Raw genomic sequence first — 19,621 nt, 5'->3', positions numbered from 1 at the left:
AACCTGTGTGCTTACTACGTGTGATATGTTTTTCACACAGGAAATTGATTCGTAGACTTCATGACCAATGACAGTCTAGGGCTCATATCAAATGCACACACAGTCTTTGCTGATACTGAACTTGCAAAGGCTCGAGATACAAAATGTTTGATGCTTGCAAAGTTGTGCTCTGCAGCTGTTGATTTCCCAAAGACCGGAGTACCAGTGATTTTACCTACCAACCTTCGGCCAAAGGCATACCCAGATTTCATGGAAAAGAATGATAAAACCACATACAAATCAGAGAGGGTGCTTGGGAAGCTCTATAGATCAGTCATAAAGGATAGCGAGGACAAGAAGATTTCCCCTTTTACTAAGCAAGAGGCAGCTGGATGCTATGATAAAGAGCTAGAGATACATGGGTTTGAGCATTATGTGGAAGAAGCACATGCACTGAAACGCTATTATGATGAAAAGTTACTTGCTTTGATGTATCAGTATGATGTGAAAAGCGAGGCTGAGATCTTCACAGGTAACATTCTTAGCTTGTCTAGATTGTATCAGAAGAGACCAGGAGAAGTCAAAGAGAGGATACAAAGAACCATGAACTCTTTGAAAAGGGAAGCCAGGAGCTGGTTAAGGAGCCATGAAGAGAGCATGGATGATGATCATGGTGATGTGTCGCCGGTGTTCTTTCAAGAAGAATTGGCAAAAGCGTCGGCGTGGTATCATGTGACCTATCATCCAGATTATGTTGTGGAGTCCAATTCTTATGAAGATTTTGAGCATGAGCATCTGCTTAGCTTCCCTTGGGTGGTTTATGACAAGCTCTTGGCCATCAAAAAAATGCATAGAGTTGTGAATGGGTGACGTTCACTGCAAAAGAGAGTTTAAGCGCCATGCTGAAAGATCATGTTAGATGTAGAGCACATCCAGAATTGCCAATGTAACAGGAGCTTCTGATGGTGGTGGTGGACAATGCTCGTCTTGTATATTAAGAAGAGTTAGCGCTGTGGGTTTTTTCTCGGACAGATTCAGGCATTGAATTTTTGGGACTGAGGGGCGCCCACCTGGATGCCAAATGAGCAGCCCAGGTTTGAATCCTGAACCCAGGCATAGTAAATAGGCCGCTCAAATCACTATTTTGTCTGAAAAGAGGATAAATAAATTCCTGGCTACATGGGATTGTACATTGCTGTTGCATCAATCTTCAAAGGTCTATGATGCTTTTTCATGGTGCACTAACATTGGATGATTGGATGAGCAACCTTGCCTCTCCAAGACTCACAGGCAGCCTGCGAAAAAAGAGAGATTTTACCAACCTAACCCTTGCCCAACCCCCACACATCCCATGGGTAGGGGACCAGTTTTTTGTAAGACCCACCCTCAATGTGATGCACCCATAAGAACTTCAGGGGGTTTACAGACTTTGGGTGCCTACGTTTTTCAGAAAAAAGCAAGAAAAATCCCAAAAATTGGGGGGATCTTCCCCACCCAAGCTTGTGGATGGAGAGTCTCCCGTGTGAAAGAGCTAATCTATATCTATACTATCTAATAAGCATAGGTTTTCCCCCTGCCACTTCACTCTCGCTAGCCATCTCTAGAACCATCTCCTTTGCTTCTCCTCTAGCTCACGTGACAGCAGTGTACAAAGGGGCAGACTGTGCACGAGTTGGGACAGTGCCACAACAGCATGGGGGTGTAGAACTAGTGAGTTAATTTTAAATTTTCATTTAAGCTGTCTAGCTGTAGCTTTTCAATTTTTTCCTTTGAGCTGTCTAGCTGTAGCTTTCTAGTAACACCACCACAGACACCCACTAGAGGGATCAAACATTAATTCACATCCACTAGAGGGATCAAACATCAACTTGGATCTTTTAGTTAGGAGTTTAAGCAAACATTTGAAAGCCTCAGATACCATGTAAATGTTGTATAATGCAATCTTAGTTGTTACTAGTACTATTGCAAATGGTTGAAGCCATTAAAAAAAAGGGAGCATCGAAATGGTCCTTTTCCTTGGTTTAAATTAAATTTTGAGGTATATTCTCTAAAACGTTGTTTTTAAAATTTTATTCCCTAAGGCTCCATTCAATTCTCCTTTTTAGAATCGATTCTTTTTCAATATTCTATTGTTAGTATAAGTCGGCATGAAGTTTTTGTTCGTATGCATATGCATACATATGTATATGTGTATGCAAGCATATGACTGCATGCATGTGTGTATATGCATTTTTGCATGTGTATGTGTGTGCAAGTGTGCGTGTATGTGTGTATTTTTGTGCACGTGTATGTGTGTGTGTGTGCATGTATGTGACTCTCACATACTTTTATCTACGTGGGTCTCTCACATGCATTCTCTCTATGTCTATGTTATGTGCACAGACACAACCCTCTCACACATATACACATGCACATGCACATGCACTCTTCTCACACCCGTCTTGCATACACATTCTCTCATACACATAGAAACTCTCTCCTATCATCAGATACAATGATACACCAGAAGAAAATCAAAATCAGCAAACTCAACCTCCTGCCCAATTGCTGGTAACAGGCGACCGACAAGAGCGCAATTCCAATCCCGGCGGACGAACGGGCAGCGCGCACCGGCGACTCCACCCACCCACACACCAACGTGGGTGTCTCATAAGAGACAAAGACAAAGAGGTGCTTATTCTTCCCTTTATACTTAGCTCCTTCTCTCTTCTTGACACTACATGGGATTAATACAAGGCTGCGTGTGGCGCTCTATGGTGAGCACGTGAGAAGAATAAGAAAACTAAGAAGAGTAAAAGAAAAGAAGAAGGAAGAAAAGAAGAAAGAGAAGAGAAGAAGAAAGAGAGAAGAAGTAGAGAGAACAGAAGAGGAAAAAAGAAGAAGGAGAGAGAAGAAGTATAATTTTTTTTAAGAAAAAAAGAAAAAAGAAGTATTTTTTTAAAATACATATATCTTTTGAAGGGGTATATTTTTCCAAATCTTTGCTTCCGCTCCATCCCCGATTTCTACCAAGCATCTACAGCCATGGATTCTGATAATGGCACTCAACCACCAACCATTTCGAATGTGTCACCTCTTCTCGCTCCTACTTTGGAGGAGCACATTCTTCTACTCAAGATGCAACTTGAAGAACAACGCAAACGCCAGTGCGGTCATGAGGAATCTCTTGATGTAATGCCTCCCGAAGATGATCGCTTGAGCAAGATTCTCAAATCCGTTTTCGACTCGCAACAACACACTCACAATGACTCCAAGATCAGCTGTCGCGCATTCACGTTCTTCAAATTTGACGGTAAAAAGGATGGTCGTCTAGTTCTTTCTTGGTTGACTTAATTTGATGATTATTTTGCTGGTGAACGATTTTTCAAGGAAGATAAAATAAAATGTGCTACTAATCATTTGAGTGATCAAGCTTCTTTGTGGTAGAACACACTTTGCATGGGTCCTACCAAGCCTCTTGCTTGGGATCAATTCCAAGACAAATTTAAGTTTGCTTTTCTTCCTCCACAATTCCACCTTAACACTCATTGAGCATGGAATGCATGACATGTCGTGATACAGTTTCTCAATACGCGGAGAGATTTTTGCAATCACTTCTTATGCTTCGTATGGTCGAGGATGTTCCTGAAGAGTCACTCCCACAAAATTATGAAGATGGTCTTGAGACAACTATTCAAGCGGATATGAATATGTTTAAGCCAACTTCTCTTGATGACGCAATCTCTCTTGCTCATAATTCCGAGCGCAAGAAAGGTTTGCCTTGTCAATTACCTCGCAATGGTCAGTATGCTTCTCCACCCAATCGACAATCTTCTTTCGTGGGGGGAATCAAAGTTTCGTATCTTCTTTTCGATGCCCTCAATTTTATCAATCTCCTTCATCACAAACAACGACGTCCATGGAATGGTAATAATAGTAATTTTGGTAATGGTAGTAGCAATGCACACACTTTTTCCAATTCAAATGTAAAGAACAATTTTAATACTACCGACCCAAGCAATGTACACCCCAAACCCAATTCTAGTCACAATAGTAATGCACCCACTCCTCGCCCTACCCAATCTTGTTAGGGCAATAATGTGCCTATATGCTTCAAGTGTCATCGAGTGGTGGGACATCGAGCCGGCAAGTGTACCTTTCGTACTACTCAAGTGGCACAACTTCACAATATCAAAGACGACACATACTACGATGGTGATGGTGATGGTGATACGGCTCCAGATTGGATGGAAGAACAACTCAACAATGAAGAAGTGGGTACGTAAAGCAAATTGGCAGAGGTACTTCAATCACTGCTCACTCTTTGCTTCGTATATGAAAGGATCTATTAATAGTAATGATATCACTATTTTGCATGATGATGGTAGTACGTATGATTTTATTTCTTAAAAGGCAGTTTGTAGATTGCATTTGGAGACTTATCCTTCATGTTATAAGGTTAAATCTACATTTCAAGGCACACGCTACATGGGCACTCGTGAAGTACATGACCTTGAGATACAAATTGGACCTTATTAAACAAAAATGAAACTTTCTCATTGCACCTTTGCATTCTAATGACATCATACTTGGTATGCCATTTAGACATGAATTCAATCCACATATTGATTATTTTATGCATACGATGGATTTCACGCATAATGGTACTCTCATGTAATTAGTGGTGATTGTTCTCTTGAGATATATCCATTATTATCCCATATCCAAGCTAAACGTGCACTTCGGAAACAATCACGTGCATACGTGATTTTCGTTAATGAAGTGCAAGCTTATGAAAATAATCTCACTCTCTCTCAACAAGCATTCATGGCTAAGTTTCAAGATTGTTTTGTAGATGATTTACCTCCTACCTTACCTCTTTCATGTCCTAAAGACCATACTATAGAGATTATTCGAGGTAGTAGCCAACCACCTCATAGAGCTCCTTATTGTAAAAATCCTCTTCAACAAAAAGAAATAGAACGCCAAATTAGAGAATTATTAGACAAGAAACTTATTCAACCTAGTAGTTCTCCTTTTGGTGCACATGTTCTTCTTGTTGAAAACAAAAATAAGACTTAAATGATGTGTATTGATTATAGAGCTCTTAATAAGGTCACAAGTTAAGAATAGATATCCCATCCCTTGTGTTGATGATTTGCTAGACAAGCTTAAAGGTGCATTTATCTTTAGTAAAACTGATTTGAAATCTGGATATCATCAAATTCGAATGATTAGTTCTGACATTTATAAAACTGCTTTTCATACTCAAACTGGTCATTATGAATTTTTGGTTATGTCTTTTGGTCTAACCAATGCACCTGCGACTTTTACACACATGATGAATCATATATTTCTTGACTATCAGAATTGCGTCATTGTTTTCTTTGATGATTTGCTTGTCTTTAGTAAGAATCATGCCAAACATGAAGAGCATCTTGCATTAGTGTTTAATCTTCTTAAATAAAATCAACTTTATGCTAATCTGAATAAAAGTCTCTTTTTCCAAGATGAAATTGAGTACTTAGGCCACATTGTTTCAGGTGAAGGTATCAAAGTTGATCCAAAAAAGGTAAAAGTCATTGAGACTTGGCCTATTCCAACATGTGCTAAAGAAGTTAGATCTTTTCTTGGTTTGGGTGGTTTTTATAAGAAGTTTGTCCATAATTTCTTATTGATAGCACTTGCTTTGACAATGTTACTTAAGAAAGGTCTAGTTTTTCAATGGGGTGAAAGCCAACAAAAATCATTTGATAGACTAAAATATTTGTTGACTCGTGTCCCTATCCTCTAACTTCTAGACTTTACTCGACCGTTCTTCCTCGTAGTCACTAATGCTAGTGGCTCAAGAATTGGTGCAGTCCTCATGCAGGATGGATACCCTTTTGGCTTATGAGAGTAGGAAATTGACACTATCTGAACTTTCATATAGTATATACGACAAGGAATTATTAGTAGTTGTCCATGTCTTACCCATGTGGAAACATTATCTTATGGGTTTTGAGTTTATGATTAAGATCAATAAACAAAGTATTAGATATCTTCTTAATCAACCTCTTATCTCATACCGCTATATTAAATGGGTATCTTTTATTTAGAGTTTTCATCCTCTTATCCAATATTAACCTGGTAAGAGAATGTAGTGGCTGATGCACTCAGTCGACAACCTTCCATTTCTAACATTTTAGTGCTTGACATTCATTTTTTACATAATGTGCATGATTTACATGTTACAGATCCTATTTTTTTGATGTTTGTTGGCACAAGTTAGAAACTAATAATTGGTTGTCTCTTCATAATTCTACATATAATGATGGTTTCAGTTTCTTTCAAAAATGTTTATGGATTACACTTCCTTATAGATCTTTTAATCTTGAAGAGATGCATTGTTCCCTATGTGTTGGTCATCGTGGCATTCTCACTACTCTTCGTACCATAGAAGAATATCGTAATGGAAATGTTTATGTCAGATATTTGGTTAAGTACAAGAATCATCCTATAGAATAATCTCAGTGGATTCTAGACCATGCCCTTGCTACACACTCTGCCCTGATCGACTCCGTTCACAGACAGTTGTAGTGAATTTAAACTTGGTATTAAGACCGATGTAATTGTGTGAAGATCACCGATTTGATGTATCACACGATTATCAATTTATTTTGATATTTGGCATTGGTATGTGTGAAGGTTACCGATTTGAGGTATCACACATGGTTATTTTTTCCATGCAAAGGTCACCAAATTGAGGTATTGTATGAGGTTTTGATATTATGGATTTCTATGATGGATATTTTGAATCTCTATTTTCTTTTGTGTAAAGATCATCGAATTGAGGCATTGCACATAGTTGTTTAAATATGCAAAAGTATCGACTTTGAGGTATTACACGTTTAGCAATTGAGGACAACTTCTTTTCACAAGGGAGGAATGTTGAAATTATTTGCATTATTTAAAATTTATGGATTTATTGATGGATATTTATTTTATGTGCAAGCGAGATTGATTACCTCTAAGTTGTCACATATTCTGAGCTTATATTGTGAATGTCAATGTAGATCAGTAAGTAGGGTTAGTGTGCAGGATGTGCATGGATCCATTGGGCTTGCTTCGACTTAAATCTAGTGATACATGATGAGTGGCGATTATTTATTTGACAGTGGTAGTGATATTTTATGTGTACATTAGTGTGCGCAACATTTTGATATACATTAGTTCTATTTTATGCGTGAACCTTAGAGTGTTCACATTTTTGTATCTAGACTTATGTAAGCCCAATGTGGAGATCCATATTTTTGGCTGTTGCTTTTAGTATAAGGAAATATAATTAAATACACCATGAAGAGGACGTGAGCCACACTCATGGTGGGGGAGATTTAACCCATTCTTGTGTCACGTGCATAGCTTTCTTTCAAGTTAATTTTTAATAGAGGGCCAACCGTGAGCTTCCAATAGAAAACTTGCATAGTCAACCATAAATAGCTGGTCTTTGGTGATATCTTCCAAAGATTTGGAAGTGCCTGGAGAAATAACATCCTTCTTGGGCACTAGTTGGGGCTACACAACCCCTTTTCCTCTAGTTTGTATACCAATCATAGGTCCTTCTTGATCCATCTTAGTTGGAGGGGCATTATCATTGACCAAAGTTGTCGGTACAGTGAGACATGGAATCATGATGGTAGGACAATCATTTGTGAAGTCTCCAAATTTGTGACAGTGGAAACAAGCTCTTGCAAATGCGTCCCATTTAATCTCAAAACATTTTCCCCCCTAAGCATACCATCTACTTCCATACTAATCAATTCAAGGTTGGTTTACATGTGTCCCATAAAACACAACTTAATTATCCATGACATTGGGCATATCCCCATGTCTTGCTAGTTAAACAACAACAAGTCTCCACACAATGTGGTAATGGGCTCCCAATTGCCACCATTGTTGTGTTTATAGAAACGATAATGGTCTATCTACCTTCAGTCGATATGATATCTCCCACTATGCAAATTCGTTTTTGTGCTAAAAAATAAGATTTTCTTGGCTTAGCCAGCCAATGGTGTATCAAATGCTCTACTCCAATGCACATTTTTAGCTACCAGTGTGTGGAGGCACTGGCCTATGTGCCTAATGCAAATGTATGAGCACAAACTTTTGGTCTTGCAGCAATTTGGAAGAGTAAGGACATCCTGGAATTTTCCTTATACTTGACCTACCAAGAAATCCGAATAGGAGAGATTCCAATGCCCAAAAAAATCACCCTTGTAACATGCACACATTGCAACCAACATTCGTGCCCATGGCTGTCCTTGTTCCACAAAAGTTATTATCATGGTACTTTTTTGAGCCAGTACATGGTAATGCACATTCAAGATATTCAGGCCACCATGTATTTTAGGGCTGCATACATGCTCTATTTTCAATAGTCTTAAAGCCTTCCTATCAATGCTTATTTTCCATAACAGTTCCATTATTTATGACATGAATGTGTCGAGCGATTTTTTGTCCCAAATTAGCAACAACAACAAGAACTATATGTAGGCCATTATAATGGATTGTACTATTCACGCAACGTGACACACAAAGGCCATGTAGACAAGTGCCAGAATCAACATTTTGTTTGACTTTTGTTTGCACCCATGTAACTGCTTCTTAGAAAGATATATTCCAACCCAAATTAGTATCTTTCAAATTCCTAGTGATTTGGCATGGGGGGTAGTAAATCTCTTGGACAGAGTAGTAAACTATGCCAATATTCCTATTTAAGTAGTAGCAACTTTGACTTTCTAAATTTGTTTTTCATCCTTGTTCCTGTCCAAAACATGCATAAGCACTATCAAATCCTTTAGAGCATCTACCAGGAAGAAAAAAGGGTCATTAGGATATGCTTGTGCAACTATTAAGGACCCATCCGATTGCACTAGTCCATGTAATGCTCCTTCCCAAGTAAGAGTATCCATATATATCAGTAGAGGATGAGTGGCAATTGCATACAACATGAGCTTAGAGGGCAGCCCTACCTAATCGATCTTCCCAAAGTCCAGGGTGATAAACCTTTCCCAATGGTATATCTAGTTGTGCTGCCCTCATACAGCCAGTAGGAGTAGATGACTCCTATTATTTTTAGACCAAACCCCATATTCATAGTGGTAGCAACAATAAAGTCTAAATGAGGGTGATGATAATAATTTTCTAATGGTAAATCTAGCTATGGTGCCTGCATATAGCCAGTAGATGAGTTCTCTCATTTTTGAACCAAACCCTAGGCGTTTCAAAGTGGTGGCAATAAAGTCCCAGTGCACTGTATCAAATGCTTTGCCAATGTTTACCTACAGTAGCAAGACCTCTTGATGATCAGTATATTTAGCATACTCCATTCCCACATAAGCATTACGTATGTTGTGTGTGATTTGTCATCTAGGAATGAATCCATATTGGATGGGATGCAACCCTTTGTCGATATTCTATTGGAGATCATTGTTATCACCAATTTGTATAGTATTGGCATTAAAGTGATAGGTCTCTAAGCAACAAAATTTGGGCATACATCCTTTTTTAAAGCTAATTTAACAAGGCCCTCTTGCCAAGAAGCAGGCATCACTCCTTGTAACCATGTAACATTTATTATTGCCAATAGAATGTCCTCTCAAAAACATTTAAAGAACTCTACAACCAATCCATCTCATCTTGGTGACTTCACTTACCTAGTTTAGCAAGAGCATTTTGTAATTCCATGTTTGTGAGAGGGGATTCCATTTGCATAGCTTCTTGTTGATTAAGAATTGTCACATTTATAAGCATCTTTGCTTTTGCTTTGAACTCTACCCATAGTGAGAAGTTCCCTAGTGTATACAACAAAGACAAATTGGAAATGTGCCACGCATTCCCTTTCGAGTTTATTACATCATTGGTCCACTGACCACATTAGACTTCTGCACACGATGTACGCTTTGCTCTTATCTCTTAGCATGCAAGCTTTTGAAAATTTATTTTGAGAAACCTTTGTCTAGTAAAGGCCTTTGCCTTGCTCGTATTTGCCATTTTTTCTATTTCCTATGGTTATTGTTATCTATCATATATCGTGCATTTAACAACTTTCTTCCTCCTCTTCATTCAATTGTCTTGTTTGTGCAACTTCATGCAATGCATGCATATCCACTTTGCATCAATTTGTTTACTCCCTTCGTTGCCCCATATACTATTTTCCATATTCTATAATGATAGATTACTTCCTTCTTTTGCAAAGTTTTTGCCTAGTAAGTCCAGTTCATAGCAGGTATCTTCTCTACGTAATGCAATTATTCTGTACACCTTTTCTTGATACGCATCACGTGATAGGTACAAGCTATTGAATATGAATATTCATTTACATGGTATCCTTGCATTGTCCATAGCTATTTTAAAATGCATTCCCACCCATAATGGATAATGATCCGATGATTGTGATGCATAATCCACACATACCTTCATAGGGCTTAGATCCCCACTGCCCCCTGCCACAAGCAGATTGGAAACAATTACATCCTGGTGTGGCAACAGACTATTGCACAAAATGGATGGAGGCTAAAGCTCTCAGGGGATAATTCATCACAATCAGTAGCCAAATTCTTGTATGAAAACATCATGAGGAGGTTTGGATGCCCAGTGGAGCTAGTCACTGATCTAGGGCGAACATTTCATCAATGATGTGATACGACAGCTGACTCAGCACCACATGATCATGCACAAGAAGTCCACAATGTATTACCCACAAGAAAATGGTCAGGTAGAATCAACCAATTAAGTACTCTAGCGGATACTAATGAAGATTGTAAACCAAAATAGGACAGACTGCGACGATCAGAAACTTCATTCAGCATTATGGGAACTTCGGATAGCCTTAAAGGTAAGCACTGGCTTCACACCTTTCTAACTAGAGTATGGATTAGAAGCTATGGTCCCCATGGAATTTGTAGTGCCTAGGCTCAGGATTGCCCTGGTAGAAAAGCGTAACCCTGAAGAGTTAGTTAACCAGCGGATACAACAACTCCTTCAATTAGAGGAAGATAGGCTCTGCAGTGCATGGATTGTTGAGGCAGCTCAAAGGAGGAGGAAGCTTTGGGTTGACAGAAACACAAAATACAAATCTATGAAAAAGGTGACAAAGTGCTACTCTTCAACTCAAAGCTTGGTCTGCACCTAGGGAAGCTCAAGATTAGATGGATCGGACCCTACCAAATTGAAGAGCAATTGGGACCAAGAACATTCAAGCTAAGAACATTAGATGGAACGAGCCTCCCGAAAGCCGTAAATAGATTTCGACTCCACTCGTACTACGAGGGAGCTGACACCAGGCATTGGGCGCAGTAGTGGCAAACAGGGATGATAATGCGGATGCGTATGCTTGCTTACAGTTTCAATTTTCAATGTCCAGAAGGAGGAAGACATGTGGCAAATTGCATCCGCTGAGTAGCTGAAGCAGCCATGCACACAGACATGCAACACCACCTAATTTTGGGAAAGGCAGCCACAATAATTTCCCAGTGACACGTGGGCATAATGATCTTCTTGGGAAGATACCACGCAATTAGTACAATCATGGGGAAGCGCAACAGCCACCTCGAACCCGTTTGCAGATATGAAGAGGCATGAGGCACCTGCCCCTAGACAAATTATGGCACGAGCATCACATCACAAAGGGCACAACCGCCACCCTGATTGTTTGGCAAAGATCATATACTCCCCTGCTCATTCTTGCCTCACTTTTTCTTTTGCGCTTGCCTCTCCACTCCCTTTACTCTCCTCTTCGCCCCCATGGTCCTCTCCAACAAGTAGCCAAGTCCACCATGGTAGGAAGCAGCAAGTCCATCGAATTCGATGCCTGCATATCACTGATTGACCCTCTCCATCATGCAACATGGCTATAGAAGATAGGCCTCTACGAGTTTGCTTCACTTAGTTGGGGGGATGGCAGTACCATGTAATTTTTCAGCAGCTCAAGGTTGCTTTGCCAGTATGCCCTCTACATGTCTGCATGTCCTGTTCCCACTGGTTCATTACCTCTAGTGGCAATTCTACCACTTCCAAAGTCTTCATTTGCTACCTCAACCTATTGGATCTACAACTTCCCTCTAGCTATTAGCAATTCCTTGCGTGTGGTTTCTGTTTACAGTCTCCACATTTCTAATCATTTGTATAGCATGGTCAGTGATTTTTGTGGCCTTTTCTTTTGTAGTTTCCCCACGATCTTTTCTACTTCAGTTAGCTTGTTGGTGAACAATACATTTCTGGCCTCCTGCAGTTCATCTACGGCGAGAGCCTCCAACTCCAATGCCTTGTTGGTTTGCTTGGTTACTTCAGCTTGAAGCTGTTTTATTGTTTATTGTAGCTGAAGCTACTGCTCTCTTCAGGAGTCTTTTTGTTTTCCCTCAGCTTGGTCGTTAAGGCTTAAATGTGGTTGTCAGCTTCAATTGCTTTGGCTAGTGCATCTTCATTCTCCAGATTTTTAAGCTTACAATTTGTGATGATTGCTAGTGAAGAGGACAACACCTTGTGCATGTTAGGGCCTTCTTTGTGCAGCAGTGTGTTGAGGCGATCCCCTAAGGCAGCAAAACTTGCCTGATTGGTGGGCCCCTCTGTTACTGTGATTGTTTGTGTGACATGTGGATGTGGAGAGCTGACATTTGAGGGCACTGTTCCTTCAACATGATGTTTGGTTTGATGGGGGAGGCCTCTCGGGCTGCCAAGAGTTTGCCGATTTCAGAGAGTTGCTGCTTCTCCTGCTGGGTAGCTGTAGCAGCTGCCCCCTTTGCCTTTTTAGTTTGCAGGGTTGTGGCATAGGTCAACTAGTCATTTGCCTCTTTGAGGACTTTGGGCCAATTTCTGTTTGCCTGCTCCTCTTATCTAGCTTCCTTATGGGCTGTTGCCTCTAGTTGCTTCTTCCTCTATTCCTCCAGCCGTCTTGTCCTTTCTTTAGCTTCTGCTGCCTTCATGAGGCAGCTTTCTCCTCCCTCGCCTTTCGAGCCGCTGCTTCTTCAGCTTGTTTCTTTGCTGCCTCTTCTGCAGCCCTTCTTCCTTCCTCCTTTGATTTTCGAGTAGTCTCCTCTTTGGACTGTTGTTTCTCGACCGAGCTCTATTCTGGTAGCGTCCCCATCTGTGCCAATGCTTTGAGTTGGCCAGCCATTTTGGAGTGTCCTCCTGACATCACTAGATTCTGTGCTTGTTTTGCTGAAGATTTTGGGTGACCACACTTGCCCAGTTTACCTTCATGCAAGCCTCTGCAGCCCTCAGTAGTTTGTAGTTAGTTCGGCTGATGTTTGTGTTCTTAGCCAAGAGGCATAGCATATCCAGATAGAACCTTAGTTTGCTTTGCCTTGATGGATCTGCACAGGTGGAGATTGAATACTCCCTACCGACCTTGTTGAGATCTTTATTGATGTCAGCCTACTAGGAGTCGGCGTTCACTATGCCGACTGCAGGGAGATGCAGAGCTCTCGCCATGGTGTCGACCGTCACTTGTCCTCCAAATGACAAGGATGGTGCCGGTGGATTAGGAGAACAAGGCTCCCCATGTGGATCTAGCCAACAACAACTGCAGGCATAAGAGCCAAACCAACAGTGCAACCACAACCACCTCAACTAACACACAAGATGAGTAGTAGCTGTAGGAATTACAGAAGCAAATAGCTAACTTGAGGTAGTAGCTCAATAAGCAAGCTCTACAAAGGCAACTGGCGGACATGGAACTACAACTGAAGGATAAGTAAATTGTAGCAGTTGAATGAGAGAAACTAAAAGAGACGCTGAAAACCATTACGTTAGAGTCAGGCAGCAGCTCAATAATCAGCAAGCCCTACAAAGGCAACTAGTGGACATGGAACTACAACTGAAGGATAAACAAACCGTAGCAGTTGAACTAGAGAAACTAAAAGAGACACTGAAAACCATTGCGTTAGAGAGCAGCAGCTCAGACACTCAGCAGCAACAAACTGGCCAAGCAACAAATCGATATCTAACAACTCAAGCAATAGCTCCAGGGGCTGAACAGATCAAAACAAAACAAGCACTAGCAAGCAGGAAAGAAGCCAGTGTAACAAGCTGAACCAGAGAGGAAGCTCATCTTGAGATCAGCCTTGCCCATGGACTCAATGACCCCCCATTAGCTAAAGGAGCAGATCTTCATCTTGGAGCAGCAACTAACAATTCAGAAAAATGAGACTGTAGCCCATCAGACTGTAGTAGAGGAACTCCAGAAGGAGTATGAAGCCATGGGGAAGGTGCTACATGCCACCTATACCAAGCTGGATACATTAAAGGCCCGATACATTGAGCTGAAAGATTAGCAGCAGGGAGAAGAACCCACGCCAAGAACACGGGCATAAAAGAAGAAGACCACTGGCCAGCAGGAGCCCCCCCACAAAAACAATCTCAGGGAGAAAGCTGACAGTGCATCTGCTAGGACATCCCTGAGATTGTTTTTGTGGGGGGGCTCCTTCATGATTACCTTTCTTGCTGACAGTGCATCTGCTAGGACATCCCCTTAACCTTTTGGGACTGCTTCACAATGACAGTTAGCAGCTACTACAGAGCCAAGCAAAGAAGATGACCAATCTCTGTAGAGTAGCTAACTCAATCAGACAGCATCCAGCTGTCAGCCTCGCCATAGTTTTACAAAGCATGAACTATACAATCAAGCATACTGATGCACTCCAGGTTTTTGATCATGTTCAAAACAATGAACATCAAGGGGAATTGAGCTGTGATCCAGGATTGGCAGAGAGGTACCACAAAGAGCACGGAAGGAAGACCAAAAGATTTACCTGGAAGCCACCAACAGATCTTGAACCCCCACCCCCATTGTACCAGAGCTTTAGAGCTATAGAAGTTGTTGTCTCGCAGAGCCACCGTGCATGCTAGGTGTTGACAGTCCGTCCAATTGGTGGGACATATGTCAATGGCCGCTGTGGAAGATCCTCAACGGCCATGAAGGCACACAACACGTCCGACGGGATGCTCACCCTACTATGTAATCATATGAGTAGTTGTAACTGTACTGTCTGGTAATGCAATCTTGTAACAGCAGGGCATAACAGCCTAAAGGCATCTTGTAATTACAGACGAAAGGGGATAGAAGGAGGGGAAGAAAGAGACAATAGGAGACATCTTCTTGTATCTGAATTAAGAGAGAAGAACATTGTCTCCTTTTGTGTGTCATTTATGCTTATGCTATCTGAGAGAGAGAGAGAGAGAGAGAGATAGAAAGAGAGAGAGAGTGCTATCCACAGCATCTTTGGTGTGTAGAACTATAGTACTACAGAGCAAACCTATGGGCACTAGGCATTGATGAATCCTCAGCTAGACTACGACGAATCCTCAGCTGGACTGATTCTGTCTTGCCAGTCGGATTGACCCCCGACAACTGGGCATCGATGTTTTAGTAGCCCTTGATAGTGTATACAGTATGTAGCCAAGATAGCACATGCACTATTTGCCTAACGTAAAGAGAGGTGTAATCTCAAACATTTTTTGCTTTGCCATCATTATGTTAAGTAGGATTTCTGAGAATCCTCTTGCAGCGTAGTGAACTCCATCCACACATTCTTCAGCTAAGAGCTTGTTAACCCACTAACGAATATCCCACTTGCTGAGGATATATGTCCATGAAAAATAATATTGTAGCTGCTTGTGAAAATTTCCTCACTTCAGGCATTATAATTTCTCTCTACACTACCACTTTTATAGGCAGGTTTTCCTTGCTCCACTTGTTCTATGCTAATTCATAATCTTTGTGCAACACATTATAGAGAAATTAATTTTTTGTATTCTCTACAAGTTTGGCTCATTTTGCTTTTATTTCCTTGTTGGGATCAGAGTGATGCATAATATATATATTATGAATCTGCTCAGAAAAAACCATCTTTGAATGATAAACACACACACACACACACACATGCGTGCACGTGCACACATGCACGAACGCATCTAAACAGAGGCAAAGGCTTAGCTATAAATAAAGAAAGGACAAACAGAACCCAGGTAACAGCAGATGTGCATAATTTATACAAGCAATTGGTTGGCTGATAGGTGACATTTAAGAGTGGAGTAGGTATAACAACGACATGGTTACGCGACGATAGGTACATGAGAGAACAACAAGGTATAGACATGCATGTATAGGTGACAAAAGGTGTGCAGTAGACAGTAAAGACAGACACCAACGAGATAGTAGGAACATAAGATGGTAGAAACATACATAATGTAACGACACACACTCCACAGACACTCACACATTCCCTTACCACACACATACACACACCCCTCCACATGCACACGTGTGATTGTGTGTGCATGTATGTATGTGTGTGAATGTGTTTATCTATATATATATATATACTATATGTATAATGATTTATATATCATTAGTATATTATAATATTATATATTTAACTATATATATATATTTTAGTTATCTTATTTTATATATTTATTATTTATATTATATTATATTATATTAATAATACATTAAATATATACATCTTTAATTTTCTTATTTATACTTATGTGTTATTATTATTATTATTATATAAAACATTATGTTATAATACATAGTCTACATTTACCATATATATATATATATATATATATATATATATATATATATATATATAATATCTATACTTATTATATGTTTACATATTGTTATTACATATATTTTTATACTTATTTATTATATATCTTTATATTGTTATTATATTATTTATTTAAATTTTCTTCTCTCAACATACTTCTAGACTCATCTCTTCCCCCCTATTCCCCCCCCCACCCCCCCTCTCTCTCTCTCTCTCTCTCTCTCTCTCTCTCTCTCTCTCTCTCTAGTATCATTAACCAATGGCTATGATAAAGATGAGTGGGATATTGTGGTAAACCAAGTTGGGATAAAAATTCAAGAGTATGAAGCACTTTTGGATTTTCAAGTGATGCGTCTATCAACCACAGATGTAATTCTTGGGAGATAATTATTTTCATTGGGGGAACACTTTCGAGAAGCTATTTTCATAATACAATAACATTGGAGCATAAATAAAAATTTATTACAATGTAAGGAGAGCACAATGTACCATCTTCTCCTTTGATATGTAATATTGAGCTCCAAAATCTTCATCAAGATATTGAAATAGAACAAATGTTTTTCTATTATATCCAATGCCTCAATTTAAAAACCATTGTGAAAAGTTTGATTCAAGTATTTGTGATGTAGTTAATTCTTCTTTGAATAATGTATTAGAAGAATTTAAAGATGTTTTTTTGGAAACATTGCCAAAAGGTTTACCTCTGGTTAGAGGGATAAATCATTCCATAGAAGTTTTAAAGGATTCAAAGCCAATTAGTAAGCCACCTTATAGAGTAAGTTTGGCTGAAAGACAAGAAGTTGAAAAAGCTCTTGGCTAAATATTAAACACAAGGCATTATTAGGCCAAGTAAATCTCCCTGGGCTTCACCAATATTAATGGTGAAGAAAAAATATGTATCGATACGCTTGTGCATAGATGATCATGGATTGAATGCAATCACAATAAAGAATAAAATTTCTATTCCCAGGATAGATGAATTGTTTGATCAACTCAAAGGTGCTAAATATTTTAGTAAGATAGATTTAAGGTTTGGATATCATCAAGTAAGAATTAGAATTGAAGATGTGCCAAAAACAACATTTAAGACATCTTTTGGGCACTATGAGTTTTTAGTTATGACTTTTGGTCTAACTAATGCCCCCGTTACTTTTACGACCATGATGATCACTATACTTCATATTTATTTAGGAAAATTTGTGATGGTTTTTATTATTGATATACTAGTCTTTTGTCAAAATGAGCAAGAACATATTGAGCACCTTAGAACTAGGGAAGTGTTCACACACAATTAAGGGGCAGTTGGCTAAGTGTGGTCAGGTAGCCTAGAATAGCAAAAAATTGTGTCCAAGGATAGTGGGAGGGGTCGTGTAGTAGGCATGGTTGGGTGGAGGATTCAAGAGCTCTCAAACCTCTGGAAGTTGGCTGGTTCGGTCGAGAACATCTGAAACACTTATGGCAAGTATTTGAATTACTCAGGGCCAAGAGAGAAAATGTGAATTCTTTGTAAAAGAAATCTAATACTTGGGACACATAATCTCAAAAGATGGCATTCGTATGGATCCAGTGAAAGTTGAAGCCATATTGAAATGGCTGAATCCCACAAACTTAGAAGAATTATAAATTTTTCTTGGTTTGTTTGGATTCTATAGAAAGTATGTTCGAGATTATGCTAAGATAGCTATTCCAATGATGAATCAGTTTAAAGGAAAGGGAAAGACCTTTGTTTGGGGGGATTTCGAGCAAAGAAGTTTTGAAAAACTTAAGGTTGATATAGCTACAAATCCTGTTCTAAAAATGGTGGATCCAAATCAACCCTTTGTGGTAGAGATGGATGCAAGTAATGATGCAGTAGGTGGCAAACTCTAATCTTAACATGGGTTAGCCATTTCCACATCATATCCAGTCTACCTTGTTCAAGTGTGAGGTCTTTTTTAAACTTCACATGGGCTTTTGTAAGCTCTCTTTCTATAGTTGGCCTTTCATATCTTGTATATGAGCTCTTTGAGCATCAACCCCTTAAAGTGAACTTGGCGTATTGTCTTCTTTTAACTCTTGAATCCTACCTTGAGGGCTTGCACTTCAGCTATTTGTGCTTGTCTTTCCTTTTGAAGCTCCATATCTTTCTTTTTAAGGGAGTTCATTAATCTAGTTATCATTGTGTAGGTTTGGTTCCTTGCCATGAGATATGCTGAAAGAATGTTGCAGTTCACTACCCAATTCTCATTGGTCTTGGTGGCTTTTAAATACTACTTATGATAAGAATCAATGTTCTCATAAGAAAAAGTTAAGAAATTTTCTATACCTTTGAGCATTGATGTCAACACTCCTTGTGTGACCTTGATAGGTAGTTTGTCCACTTGATGTATTAGAGGGAGGCTAGGCATCATTCAACCTTCATGTTGCATGTTCTAATGCTTTTTGCGCTTAGCTATTGTCTCCAATTCTTTGTCCCTACAAAAGGTGAAAGCATGCTTATCTCCATGAGCATCAAACAACAATCCATCATGTCCATGGAAGATTTGTCGATATTTGTATCATCTCTCTCTCTCTCTCTCTCTCTCTCTCTCTCTCTCTCTCTCTCTCTCTCTCGCTTCATCCCTCCAAATATATTATAACTTAGATCACCAATATCATTCCCTATCAATCCCTAATATCTCTCTCCATCCCTCTCTCTAATAATTTCATGTGCTCTCTCTAAACCGGTTTCTCTTTCTCTATTGTTTTTTTGTAACATGGTATGGAGGATGTGAATCACCTTTTTCTGCAACCACATGAAGATATGGCTGTAAATCAGAGAGTTTTGATATCTCGTTCCAAATAACATGCAGAACCTGCATTGTTGACAATCTAGAAGATATGTAGTACCAACTTGAAGCCACGAGCTGCACAAGAAGAGCCAATATACACACTTAAGATGTAATGGAGGAGATGATAGAGGCATTTTTCCATGGTCGAGGATCGTGATGTAGTAGATGATGTTCTGAAGAAAGAAGCAAAAACACCTTTTTATGAGAACACCCAAGTGTCGAAGCTAAATGCGTACCTTTCCTTCCTTAACCTCC

The 19,621-nt window shown here is 39.5% G+C and overlaps 1 protein-coding gene and 1 pseudogene across 3 annotated transcripts in view; both read left to right on the top strand.

Moving 5' to 3' along the window:
- The window catches only part of LOC147607690 (putative RNA-dependent RNA polymerase 1), a 41,129-nt pseudogene extending 39,923 nt beyond the window's left edge, over positions 1-1,206 (top strand). Inside the window, exon 4 of the transcript XR_015264675.1 lies at positions 35-1,206. The product of XR_015264675.1 is annotated as a putative RNA-dependent RNA polymerase 1 (transcript). The remainder of the gene's footprint in view (positions 1-34) is intronic.
- LOC147607689 (uncharacterized) lies at positions 936-4,524 on the top strand. Of its 2 annotated transcripts, none has more exons than XM_086790308.1 (4): positions 936-1,073; positions 2,537-2,649; positions 2,941-3,271; positions 3,541-4,524. In XM_086790308.1, the coding sequence occupies exons 1-4, from the start codon at positions 1,061-1,063 to the stop codon at positions 4,047-4,049; spliced, it is 966 nt and encodes a 321-aa protein (XP_086646434.1). In that variant the 5' UTR covers positions 936-1,060; the 3' UTR covers positions 4,050-4,524. The 2 variants fall into 2 exon arrangements, with proteins under 2 accessions (XP_086646434.1, XP_086646433.1); XM_086790307.1 differs by having other exon boundaries at positions 2,469-2,649.
- The last annotated feature ends 15,097 nt before the right edge of the window (positions 4,525-19,621 follow it).

Source organism: Cibotium barometz, chromosome 55, assembly GCF_041138505.1.
Source record: "Cibotium barometz isolate CiBa-2024 chromosome 55, ASM4113850v1, whole genome shotgun sequence".
NCBI lineage: Eukaryota > Viridiplantae > Streptophyta > Polypodiopsida > Cyatheales > Cibotiaceae > Cibotium > Cibotium barometz.
This window is presented reverse-complemented; position numbering and strand designations above follow the sequence as displayed.

Coding starts and splice junctions, on each gene's coding strand:
- LOC147607689 (XM_086790307.1), top strand. CDS start 1,054: ATGCCAAATGAGCAGCCCAG. Junction 1,074..2,468: donor ATGCCAAATGAGCAGCCCAG/GTTTGAATCCTG, acceptor TCCTATCATCAG/ATACAATGATACACCAGAAG. Junction 3,272..3,540: donor CACGTTCTTCAAATTTGACG/GTAAAAAGGATG, acceptor GTCGTGATACAG/TTTCTCAATACGCGGAGAGA.